The sequence below is a fragment of the Ranitomeya variabilis genome, chromosome 4 (genome assembly GCF_051348905.1).
Source record: "Ranitomeya variabilis isolate aRanVar5 chromosome 4, aRanVar5.hap1, whole genome shotgun sequence".
Classification (NCBI taxonomy): domain Eukaryota; kingdom Metazoa; phylum Chordata; class Amphibia; order Anura; family Dendrobatidae; genus Ranitomeya; species Ranitomeya variabilis.
In genome coordinates, this window is record NC_135235.1 from 215,055,563 (window position 1) to 215,068,404 (window position 12,842).

Genomic DNA, 12,842 nt, shown 5'->3' on the forward strand with positions numbered 1-12,842 from the left:
TGTGAAGGTTCTCTTTAAGGAGAAAATTGTGTGATATTTCCAGAACAATATCTACCTTTATTATACTTTTTTCTGTCTTGCACTATAATGATCTCCTGGTTCCGTGCGGCGTCACTCAGATCGCTCGCTACGACATTGCAATGAAATAGTAAGATACTAATAACGGAAATGTGTCTGTATATCATCCCGTAGTATCGTGCGCTGACAGCCTCATCCGTCTGTGCTGACGCGCCCCATACTTACAGATACATAACTAGCTCTGGGGATAAATACTCACACACTGATTGCTCACAGACTGTGCCGCTGGAATAGAGAAAGACCAGAGCCTTAAAGGGATTCTCCAGGATGTTCCTTAAAAAAGGTGATCAATATCAAATTGGTGGAGGACTGACACCCGGCAGCCCCACTTTTTTCTGCAACTGCACAGTGTAGAGAGGTGGAACAATGGACACTTCAGCTCCTATTGAAGTGAATGGGAGCAGAGCCTGAGAACAGTCCGCACACAGCACTCGGAGTTCTGGTGTTCTGGCTCTGCACTCTATGTTCTCCAATGCCGTGGGACCTGCGAATAACTGGTTCTGGGTGTCAGACCCCCACTAATGTGATAGTGATGACCTATGGGAAAGCCAACAACATCTAAGTCCTGAACAATCACTTGAATTCTTAGCCTTTAAGGTTTACATTTTTTATAAATTGGTGTTGGGGACTGGTGCAAACAAGATGAAAAAACCTTTCTCCTGGGAAGTGAAGTGCATTGGTGCCACCAGTGACAGAGGCAACAGCTGGCATGAAATCAGTAGAGTTGGCCACCTGAAGTGTTAGGTCTCTGACATTGGCCAGCATCTGCCGATTTTATATCTCTTCCTGGAGATTGTCTGATTGTATTCCTAAAACCCCTAATTACCGTAATTACAACTTTTACTACTACTACTATTACTACCACTATGCTACTACTATACTACTACCCCTGCTTCTATTACTACTATATTACTACCCCTGCTACTATTACTACTGTACTACTACCCCTGCTACTATTACTACTGTACTACTACTCCTGCTACTATTACTACTTTACTACTACTCCTGCTACTATTACTACTGTACTACTACTCCTGCTACTATTACTACTGTACTACTACCCCTGCTACTATTACTACTGTACTACTACTCCTGCTACTATTACTACTGTACTACTACTCCTGCTACTATTACTACTGTACTACCACTCCTGCTACTATTACTACTGTACTACAACTCCTGCTACTATTACTACTATACTACTACTCCTGCTACTATTACTACTATACTACTACCCCTGCTACTATTACTACTGTACTACTACTCCTGCTACTATTACTACTGTACTACTACTCCTGCTACTATTACTACTGAACTACTACTCCTGCTACTATTACTACTGTACTACTACTCCTGCTACTATTACTACTGTACTACTACCCCTGCTACTATTACTACTGTACTACTACTCCTGCTACTATTACTACTATACTACTACTCCTGCTACTATTACTACTGTACTACTACTCCTGCTACTATTACTACTGTACTACTACTCCTGCTACTATTACTACTGTACTACTACCCCTGCTACTATTACTACTGTACTACTACTCCTGCTACTATTACTACTATACTACTACTCCTGCTACTATTACTACTGTACTACTACCCCTGCTACTATTACTACTATACTACTACTCCTGCTACTATTACTACTACTCCTGCTACTATTACTACTGTATTACTACTCCTGCTACTATTACTATACTACCAATGTACTATTTTGACTACTACCACCACTGTTACACTATACTACCAATATGCTACTACTATACTACCACTATTACTACTACCACTATACTACTACTCCTGGTACTATTACTACTACTACCACTATTACTAGTACTATACTACCATTATTACTATTACTACTATACTACTACTATTGCTATAATACACTATACTGGCAGCCCTATCTTTGTTTGTATCTACATATATCGTTTACTGCCATGTTGATATCCTAACTCTCCTGATGAACCCATGGTTATGGGGGAAACGCGTCGAGAGGTTTTTTATGGAGCTGGTTTGCCCTGATTCACTATATGAGCCACTATTGCTGGATGGACGCTCGGCTGGGTTGTTTTTTGCAGCAGATGAGTATACTACAATCTTTATTTATATGTATTTCCATCACTTACTGCGTTTTCTACTGAGCTGATTGCATTAATTTGTCCATATCCAGCCTTATGTGGTGGGGGCTCGTTGTGATTATTGCTTTTTATGGCATTAATATACTTCATGGTATTAGTCCTTTATAATGCTGAATATATCGTATATGTTCATTGTTTATTAGATATCATTTTTCCGTTAATGAGTGATATTTAACTTCTACCTCTATCCCTATCTTACAGCACATTGCAGAATGCGGGCCTAATATACTGTGTTAATGGTATCACATATTTTGACAAGTTAATACAGCCCACTGGCCTTCTGTTTCTCACTCTATCCCTTATAGGGAATTGTTAGGAGACCAGGGATAGCCGCCGTACGAGCGGGGGCGCCATTCTCGTATTTTCTTAGGGTGCCAACCCCCGCACCTAGGTAGGGAGATACCATAGGGTTGCATATTAATTATTGCCTTATTGTTAGGAGTAGTGCACATATATCCTGACACCCTTTAGGTATATATTGTACCACCTATGTTATATCACTTGAATAGGACATTTTTATGATGTTTATCTCTGGTATATTTCCAGTATAGGGCGTGTGTTTATATATTGGGGTTTATTGCCCCATTGCACTGATTTATTAGATAAGGGCTATATGTATTTTTTAGTGTAATATTCAATAAAGTATTCCATTTTATGGGGGATATTCTTCTCTTTGTAAGCTATAATACACTATACTACTACTATTACTGCTACTATACTACTAACACTATTGCTGCTATTATACTATCAATATACTACTGCTATTACTACTGTTACTACTAAGCTAGTGCTATTACTACTTCTATACTGTCACTATTACTACTACTATCTTTTCTACTATGTCTACTACTATACTTTTGCTACACACCTACTATTACTACACTATTACAACGGCTACTTATTCTACAATGACTAAGACCACTTATTTTGCAACTATTAATACTACTACAACTATTACTACTATTATATTACTACTATACCATTACTACACAGCTACTATTACTACTACTTATTGTACTTCTTCATTACTATATAACCTGTATAACCTATAACCTGCAGTAACCACCGATCGACCAAACCGCTGCATGACCAGCTCTATCCTCACCTACTGTATTCTCACCCATCCCTTGTAGATTGTGAGTCCTCGCGGGCAGGGTCCTCTCTCCTCCTGTACCAGTCGTGACTTGTATTGTTTAAGATTATTGTACTTGTTTTTATTATGTATACCCCTCCTCACATGTAAAGCGCCATGGAATAAATGGCGCTATAATAATATATAATAATAATAATTACTACTACTTCTCCTACTACTACTGCTACTTTTTCTATTATGACTACTACTACTTCTTTTACTACTGCTATTACTACCATCTGTATTACTACTATATTACTATTACCTCTTCTACTATGACTACTATTTTACTATTACTTTACACCTCCTTCTTCAATGTCTACTGCTACCAATACAACTACTTTTACTACTACTAATACCACTTGTATTATTACTACTATGTCTCTTGCTACTACTTCTACTACTTCTTCTGCTGCTTCTACTTCCTTTGCTACTTCTATCTCTGCTACTGCTATTACTAGTACTACTGCTACAAATCCTACTAATACTAGTCTACTGCTGCTACTACTACACAACTATGTCTTCTACCTGTACTACTTTACTACTACTACTTCTATTTGTACCAATACCATTGCTACTACTTCAGTCTAATGCTTTCTAATAAAAAACGTCTTAAGCAATAACTAATAATGCCACCATTTCTGTCCCTCCTGTGTGTGACGGCTGCTCCATACCATTCGTAGATAGTTCATGAGGCTGGTCCCATGTTGCCATATCTGTGAAGTACTACAGGACAGCTGCTTTACACCAATTTCCTGGCTCCGGTTTAATTCTCTTACGGCACTGACCACAACATGTACAGCGTCAAACATGAGCGCAGCCGAGAGCTGAGGAAAAGAGATGGAGAATGTCAGCAAACTTTATCTAAGTAGGGTCTCAAGAGTACCAATGTCTTCATAGTATTACCCTAAAATCAGTCTGAAAAATGGGACTTTCTACTTCATTACTGGTCTTCCCCAGTCCACTGTTCGGTCTCTTCCAAAAAACGCGTCGTATCGACACGTGCCCACTACAACTTTGTTGGCTACATGTGTTGACAGGTCATCACTGAACTTAGGAATATGTAAACCGTGGAAGGCTCACCGAAGAAAAGGCATAATTTTCTTTTATTTTTCAGTTTTACCGTTAGAATCTGATGTGAAAAATCCACACCCGAATCATGGATATTTTTTGGTTCGTTTTCTTGTAGATTGTGGGTAAGGTTTGTGAAATTTTAGCCTAAGGATAGGACTACAAGTTAGAAGATGGTTGCACATAAGTCGTGGTCAACCTCTAGAAGACAGAGGAATGGACGAACTTGTGACCTTGGCAAAAATTGCAGAAGTGAATAGTATAATGTAATGGCTCACCGCTGGTCCCAGATATGTGCTAAGCTCACAGTTTTCTCTCCAGGACATGTTGAGGCTTCTTAGGAATTCCAAGTAGAAGGGATGGCTACTATTATACATGGAAAATCCTAGGATATTGGAATGGTCGCTCACCACCCCTTCCAAGGATAACAAGGGAAAATCCTAGGGGTAAAAAACCAGATGTAGTTAAGTATATTCCAACTTCGACTCATATGGACTAGGGTGGATTGTGGACCACACACGTAGAGCCATCCTGCATGGAAAAACATCTCAGGACGGATTATGTTGGTCCGTTTTTTGCACCGGAATAATGCATGCTATGAATGGCAGCTACAGCATCCATCCGACATGCGAATGAGCACTCGAAACGAGTCACGTCTTGACTGGCCCAATTTCCAATACCCAACCTTAAGAGAAGTGGAAGCCCCTTATCGCACATACGTATGGTCCTCCCGTTGGGCACCAGTTCTCACCATTGTCGTCAGGATATATTTGTAATGAGCGGATGTCATCCCGAGCTCGGAGGCCTGTGCAAAGAAAAAAAAACCTGATTAAAAACTGGAAGAAGCAAATCAAAAGTCAAAGATGGGATAAAAGAGAAGCCTGACCTTCTTCAGGATGAGGTGGGACACGGTTGCGTTTGCGTCGATAATGATGGTGGACACCTTATCGTCGCGGATTTCCTTTAATAAAGGCGTGGGATCATTCGTGTCATCCAACATCCGCACGGAGAGCGTATCTTTTGATATTAGGAACTGACGGACCAACTCCTCTAGCCGCAGTAAACCTGGAGAACAGAAGAAGGAGATGGCTGAGGAGCACGATGGGGAATTCACCGCTCTAGGCAGAACTGGAACATTTGCAATAGATTTAGAGAAGATAAGCAGTAAAAAGTTACTTTTTTTTGCCGGTGATAGACGCTATAAATTACTAGAATAATCTTGTATCCTTCTGCATGAATCCGGTAGCCCCAAGCACATACACATATTGCTGTCACTTGACATGTGAAAGCTTTAGCTGCCCCCGAGCCAGCCTGTGACTTGGAGGGAACACTGTGCTCAGCGGTGATATTTCTTCCCTAAGGATAGGTCCACATGGGTTGGAAAAGCCGCGGAGATTAAAAAAAAAACAAAACAGCGTAATACAGCAGCGGGCATGTGGATAAGATTTTTTTTTAAACAAATTTCTTCCCCATGCTGCAGAATTTTCCAACACTATAATTGACCCGCGGTGCTGATTTTAACCACCTCCTGCCAAGACCAATATCCTTTTTTTTTCTTCATTTTTCCTTTCCCACCTTCCAAGCCATATAACTTTTTCTTTCCATTACAGACCTGTAAAAGGATTTTTTTTTTATGGTCGATTTATATTTTTTAATGTAACCATTAAATATATTATGTAATGTACTGGAAAATAAAAAAAACCTTCATAACGTGGAATAATGGAAATAAAACAAGATTTTTTTTTTATTTAATTTCTAACAACTACAAGTTTAAAATGACATCCTTATTTACTACTGTTACCGAGATACCAAATTTATAGATTTTTTTACTACTATTATAAAATAAACCTTTTATTTTCAGGCATGTTTTATATTTTGGCATCAATGGTGCTCTGTAAGGGTGGTAGTATTTCTTGGTACCATTTATGGTGGCAGAGACGACGGTCGTGTTTAGTCCATATTTTTTACACAAATCAGAAAAGGGGGCTGTTTAAACATTTACTACTATTATAAAATAAACTTTTTATTTTCAGACATTTTTTATATTTCAGCATCAATGGATCTCTGTAAATGTGGTAGTGTTTATTGGTACCATTTATGGTGGCTGAGACAACGGTCGTGTTTAGTTCATATTTTTTACACAGATCAGAAAGGGGGCTATTTAAACATTTTGATTAATTTTTTAATTTTTTTTTTTTTTTTTAGTCCTACTAAGGGATTTGAACATGCGATCGCTCGATTGCTACAACAATATACTGCAAAACTTCTCCATAGTCTGGGCTTCATTTGGCTCTTGGATGCAATGGCCACCCTCTTGGAACCCTGTGATCACATTGTGGGGGTTCTTGGTGAGACAACCCCTTTTAACTGCTTAGACACTGCGATCGTTGTTGACCGTGGGATCTAAGGAAGTTAACTTCCAGGATAAGAGTTATTACCAAAGCCAGGAATTGCAGACTGGTGTCCGATGGGTCCGAAGGGGACTTTAACCTTAATAGTTTATCCTTAGGATAGGTCATCAATGTCTGATCGGTGGGGACCTCCGACGATCAGTTGTTCCTGGTGTAGACTTGAACTGCCCAGTTGTGTAGCTGCACAGCACAGCTCCATCGGCGAAATAGTTGCCGCTGCCGGGTACTGCACATCCACCATCTATTCCAGTCTTTGATCATTAGCTGAAGCTACCATTGCCGATACGTTTGTAGAAATGTCCGACCGTGTAACATATGGACGGACCTCGTTAGCCAGAGCTACTCTGCTCGTTAGATGGGTCCCATGACTATTAGGTCACAAAGACAAGGGGTTGTCTTCTAAGAAACAACCCCCCTTTGAGATCTAAGCCTTCCGTTCACACTTGAGTCACATAGTTACATGGACGTCTATCAAGTTCAACCTGTCTCAGATCAATTATAAATCATTCAGCGCTGAATAAATTATAACCCTCAGTTGCCACTTGTCATTAGATCAGCATTGAGTGCCGGCTTTCCTTTGCTCTTAGACAGCCAGCTGCATGCTCCACTAATCAATCTAGGAAGGAAAGAAAAAAATATAGAACAGGATCCTGGCGGGCTCATTAATAGTCAATGTGGAAAAAGCAGATCATAATTGATCTATCGAAAGGATTATTGTTATGGCACCTTACCGCCACCTCTACTCTACGCTCTACTTCTGCTCCCTTGTTGTGGTCATTCTCCTCTGGTCCTGCCTCTAACCAACCCTTTTGGTACAGGAAACTCAAGTTTGTAGGAACTGCTTTTGTAAAATAAGGACAGTTAAGGCAAATTTGGGACAGTTGGTCTATATGCTCCTGGTTGGTTTCTGTTTGGTTTGTTAATATATATAGATGAGATTGACTTCCAGTTATTGATCCAGCTTTGCCCTGACCTTCATTTTTGACTGCCGCCAGCCCTGACCCACTACTAGTGACTTCTGCCAGACCTGACCCACTACTACCGTAGTGACTTCCGCCTGCCCTGACCCACTACTAGTGACTTCCGCCAGCCCTGACCCACTACTAGTGACTTCCGCCAGCCCTGATCCACTACTAGTGACTTCCGCCTGCCCTGACCCACTACTAGTGACTTCCGCCAGCCCTGACCCACTACTAGTGACTTCCGCCAGCCCTGACCCACTACCAGTGACTTCCGCCTGCCCTGACCCACTACTAGTGACTTCCGCCAGCCCTGACCCACTGCTAGTGACTTCCGCCAGCCCTGACCCACTACTAGTGACTTCCGCCAGCCCTGACCCACCTCTAGTGACTTATGCCTGCCCTGACCCACTACTAGTGACTTCCGCCAGCCCTGATCCACTACTATTGACTTCCGTCAGCCCTGACCGACTACTAGTGACTTCTGCCTGCCCTGACCAACTACTAGTGACTTCTGCCTGCCCTGACCCACTACTAGTGACTTCCGCCAGCCCTGACCCACTACTAGTGGCTTCCGCCAGCCCTGACCCACTACTAGTGACTTCCGCCAGCCCTGATCCATTACTAGTGACTTCCACCAGCCCTGACCCACCTCTAGTGACTTATGCCTGCCCTGACCCACTGCTAGTGACTTCCGCCAGCCCTGATCCACTACTATTGACTTCCGCCAGCCCTGACCCACTACTAGTGACTTCTGCCTGCCCTGACCAACTACTAGTGACTTCTGCCTGCCCTGACCCCCTACTAGTGACTTCTGCCTGCCCTGACCCACTACTAGTGACTTCCGCCAGCCCTGACCCACTACTAGTGACTTCCGCCTGCCCTGACCCACTACTAGAGACTTCCGCCTGCCCTGACCCACTACTAGTGACTTCCACCAGCCCTGACCCACTACTAGTGACTTCCGTTAGCCCTGACCCACTACTAGTCACTTCCGTCAGCCCTGACCCACTACTAGTGACTTCCGCCTGCCCTGACCCACTACTAGTGACTTCCGCCTGCCCTGACCCACTACTAGTGACTTCCGCCAGCTCTGATCCACTACTAGTGACTTCCGCCAGCCCTGACCCACTACTAGTGACTTCCGTCTGCCCTGGCCCACTACTAGTGACTTCCGCCAGCCTTGACCCACTACTAGTGACTTCCGTCTGCCCTGGCCCACTACTAGTGACTTCCGCCAGCCTTGACCCACTTACTAGTGACTTCCGTCTGCCCTGACCTTCTGCTTGTCTGAATACCCTCTCAAATCTTATCTTGGCCAAACATTTTGGTATCATGGAAAACCTTGCAGCATAGTTCAGATCCATAAACAGGAGTTAAAGGATGAAAGCCAGGGTGTTCCATGGTTTCCTCCTCCCTAGATTCAGGTAGTGTTATTGTTGTGATTTTCGCAACCAGTTTCAAGTCAATGGTATCAATTGGATACCATTGGATCAGGGGATTACAAAGCCATGATGCGTATGTGAACAGAGTCTTAGTAAAGGGGATCTCTAGGGTTTGAAAATAATGGACCGTCCATAGAGTAGGTCATCAATATCAAATTGTTGATGGTCCAATTGGATTTAATAGGGCACTGCAGCTCAGCTACCATTAACTTTAATAGGAGCTGAGCGACAGTACCCAAGAATGACTACTATGGTGAGCTGTAGTGTCGACTCCATACACTGACACCTATTGACCTAACATTGATGATATATCCTAGGCATTGGCCATCAATATCAAGGTCCTGCTATAGAACAATCCCCATCTTTTCTATATACCATTGGCACGGACTATTTCTCTACATTTTTCCAAAAATATTGACAAAGAGACTCTACCAGTAAACAATAGGATTCAGCGCTGAATATAACAATGCGATTTACATAATATCCATAGATGATGTAAGGAAAGTTGCATCCGGCTGGCAGAATAAGAATAGAAGTATGGGTGAGGGCAGAGCACAGAATGTGCCCATGAGAGGCCAACGCCGCATAACATCACTGTTCTATTTTAATTTCACTCTTAGCATCTGACTTAAATTTCACTTGACACCTAGCACACGCGTTTCGCAGCCGACGCAGCTCCCTGGCTCACAGACCGCTCAGAGACCGGAGGATTTTATGTAATGAAAAATAAAAAAGGAACAGAGTCTACCAGTTACCAAAAAGTAGGTTAAAAGGAAAATAAAAAGTCAGTATGTAAATATTATAATAGCACGCGGATATATATTTTTACAAAAACCAATGCAAAAAGTGAGTCATTGCTAAATGCAACCAATCAGGTTAAAATATGAAACTTAATTTTAAGCAGGAGCCAAAATAGTCTTTTGGGTGTTTTTCATTACTTAAAGGGGGTAATAGTGCTATAATTTACATTTACTGACCAACGGAACCCGCGGCGAGACAGAGAAAGGGGAACTGATTCTCGACAAGAGGACTCTGCAGAGTGGGCTCGACGTCTTCACTCTTGGGAGCTAGACCCCCAATGTCGGGATGACTAAGGATCCCAGTGGTAGGAACCCCAGCGATCAGTGAGTTGTCCCCTATTAAATAGATAAGGAATATCTTTCAATTGTTGGAATACTCCTTTAAAGAAGTTGTCACTGGGCCTAGAACAGGTCAATATGCATTTTTTCATTACTTAGCGACTATCCTTACCTACTGACTACACCAGGTCTGCATCTGCCTTAATTTTTTTTAACCCTGCATGGCCAACTCCAATAACACAACTATGTAAGAAACTACATCAAACCTCGATTCTGATGTCCGATGTCTGGGAGCGCTGCTCCGCAGGAAAACTATTGGATGGGAATGTGGTGCTATACTAGTCCTTCATCCAGCGCATTCTCAGAATTAGTGGGGTCCCAAAGGCAGAATTATCAGAGGTGAAACACTAATAAGTGCAGCGGTGGTATTGTTACCAGGGTTTTAGAGCCAAAAGGGATCCAAGTTCTACCTTGTCCATAAGACCAGCTATAGCCAGACATCATCTACGGGCAGCTGTAGCCAGATGATATCTACGGGCAGCTGTAGCCAGATACCCATCTACGGGCAGCTGTAGCCAGACATCATCTACGGGCAGCTGTAGCCAGATGATATCTACGGGCAGCTGTAGCCAGATACCCATCTACGGGCAGCTGTAGCCAGATACCCATCTACGGGCAGCTGTAGCCAGACATCATCTACGGGCAGCTGTAGCCAGATGATATCTACGGGCAGCTGTAGCCAGATACCCATCTACGGGCAGCTGTAGCCAGATACCCATCTACGGGCAGCTGTAGCCAGATACCCATCTACGGGCAGCTGTAGCCAGATACCCATCTACGGGCAGCTGTAGCCAGATAGCGATCTACGAGCAGCTGTAGCCAGATACCCATCTACGGGCAGCTGTAGCCAGATACCCATCTACGGGCAACTGTAGCCAGATATTCATCTACAGGCAGCTGTAGCCAGATACCCATCTACAGGCAGCTGTAGCCAGATACCCATCTACGGGCAGCTGTAGCCAGATAGCGATCTACGAGCAGCTGTAGCCAGATACCCATCTACGGGCAGCTGTAGCCAGATACCCATCTACGGGCAGCTGTAGCCAGATACCCATCTAAGGGCAGCTGTAGCCAGATACCCATCTACGGCAGCTGTAGCCATATACCCATCTACGGGCAGCTGTAGCCAGATACCCATCTACAGAAAGCTGTAGCCAGATACCCATCTACGGGCAGCTGTAGCCAGATAGCGATCTACGGGCAGCTGTAGCCAGATACCCATCTACGGGCAGCTGTAGCCAGATACCCATCTATGGGCAGCTGTAGCCAGATACCCATCTACGGGCAGCTGTAGCCAGATAGCGATCTACAGGCAGCTGTAGCCAGATACCCATCTACGGGCAGCTGTAGCCATATACCCATCTATGGGCAGCTGTAGCCAGATACCCATCTACGGGCAGCTATAGCCAGATATCCATCTATGGACAGCTGTAGCCAGATACCCATCTACAGGCAGCGGTAGCTAGATACCCATCTACAAGTTACGCCATTGTGAGCCATCGCAAAGTAATGGCATATTTTAGCGATCATCACTTTAAAGGAAAACTTGAATGACAGATTGACATTCAAAATTGTGTCCGAGGTTTCTTCGCAGCGGAATGTGACATGACTGTGATAAAATCTACTTACTACCAAAGTGCCAGCGTGCAGTCAGTTGCCAGGGAGCGTCTGACAGAATTTTTAAAGGCACTTGTGGGAAATCTCCAGGAACAAAAGAAGTTTCCCTGCAGGATACATACTTGAAATCTTAAGTGCCGGCCAAGATGAGACAAAACTGCAGAGTAAGGACAAGTCACAGACTGTAGGCATTCGTATGGCCCAATATTTCCATCAGGACTGGTACGGGTGCGAGCTGAGGACCGTGCCGGCCGTGTGGCTTTAAATCTGAATCTAATCGAGGTTGTACGCTGGCTTTAATAGCATTTGGCGTGGCTTGGCTTGTTCTGTAAAACTCTCGGATTTACTTCAGTGTCCATAAAGACTATGAAAAAAACACTTGCGCTGTCAACTGGGATTATTCCGCTCATGCTTAACGTAAGTCAGCGTTTCATAGCTGCCGAGGTTATGAGGTTAAGAAAATAAGACGTGTTCAACGAATTTCACAGATTTCATTTCAGCTACCCTGTCTCCAGAATAGGCAAATAAAATCACACTTGAAGTAATACACAATTTTTAACTACAGCTGGCAGAAGACCATATGGAGAAGAGTGCAAGAAAAATAAGCTACGTACCAAACAAGGGTCCTTAAACATCAACCATTTTTGGGGGGGCTTAAGTAGCAACATAGCTCCCTCCCGGAAAGAAAGAAATACTAGGGACACTTACTGGAAGTAGCAACCCTATAAGTCAATACGGCATCTGATCCTTTAACAAATCTTGGAACATGAGATGGGAATATTGGCCAAGTCAGATATCATCTACGGGCAGCTGTAGCCAGATACCCATCTACAGGCA

At 43.2% G+C, this 12,842-nt stretch overlaps 1 protein-coding gene across 7 annotated transcripts in view; it reads right to left on the reverse strand.

Moving 5' to 3' along the window:
* Window positions 1–12,842, reverse strand: part of GRIK5 (glutamate ionotropic receptor kainate type subunit 5) — a 291,864-nt gene that overhangs the window by 77,389 nt on the left and 201,633 nt on the right. For 6 of the 7 annotated variants that reach the window (XR_013214619.1, XR_013214618.1, XM_077259912.1 and 3 more), the window contains exons 6-9: window positions 5,321–5,499; window positions 5,186–5,239; window positions 4,713–4,874; window positions 4,038–4,190 (exon numbers count right to left, since the gene is read on the reverse strand). Coding sequence is in view for 5 of the 7 variants with exons in the window: in XM_077259912.1 (XP_077116027.1) it covers window positions 4,038–4,190; window positions 4,713–4,874; window positions 5,186–5,239; window positions 5,321–5,499 (548 nt within the window). In the remaining 2 variants the exon portion in view is untranslated. Of the gene's footprint in view, window positions 1–4,037; window positions 4,191–4,712; window positions 4,875–5,185; window positions 5,240–5,320; window positions 5,500–10,594; window positions 10,717–12,842 lie in introns of those variants that run through there. The other variant, XM_077259913.1, reaches the window with a different exon arrangement.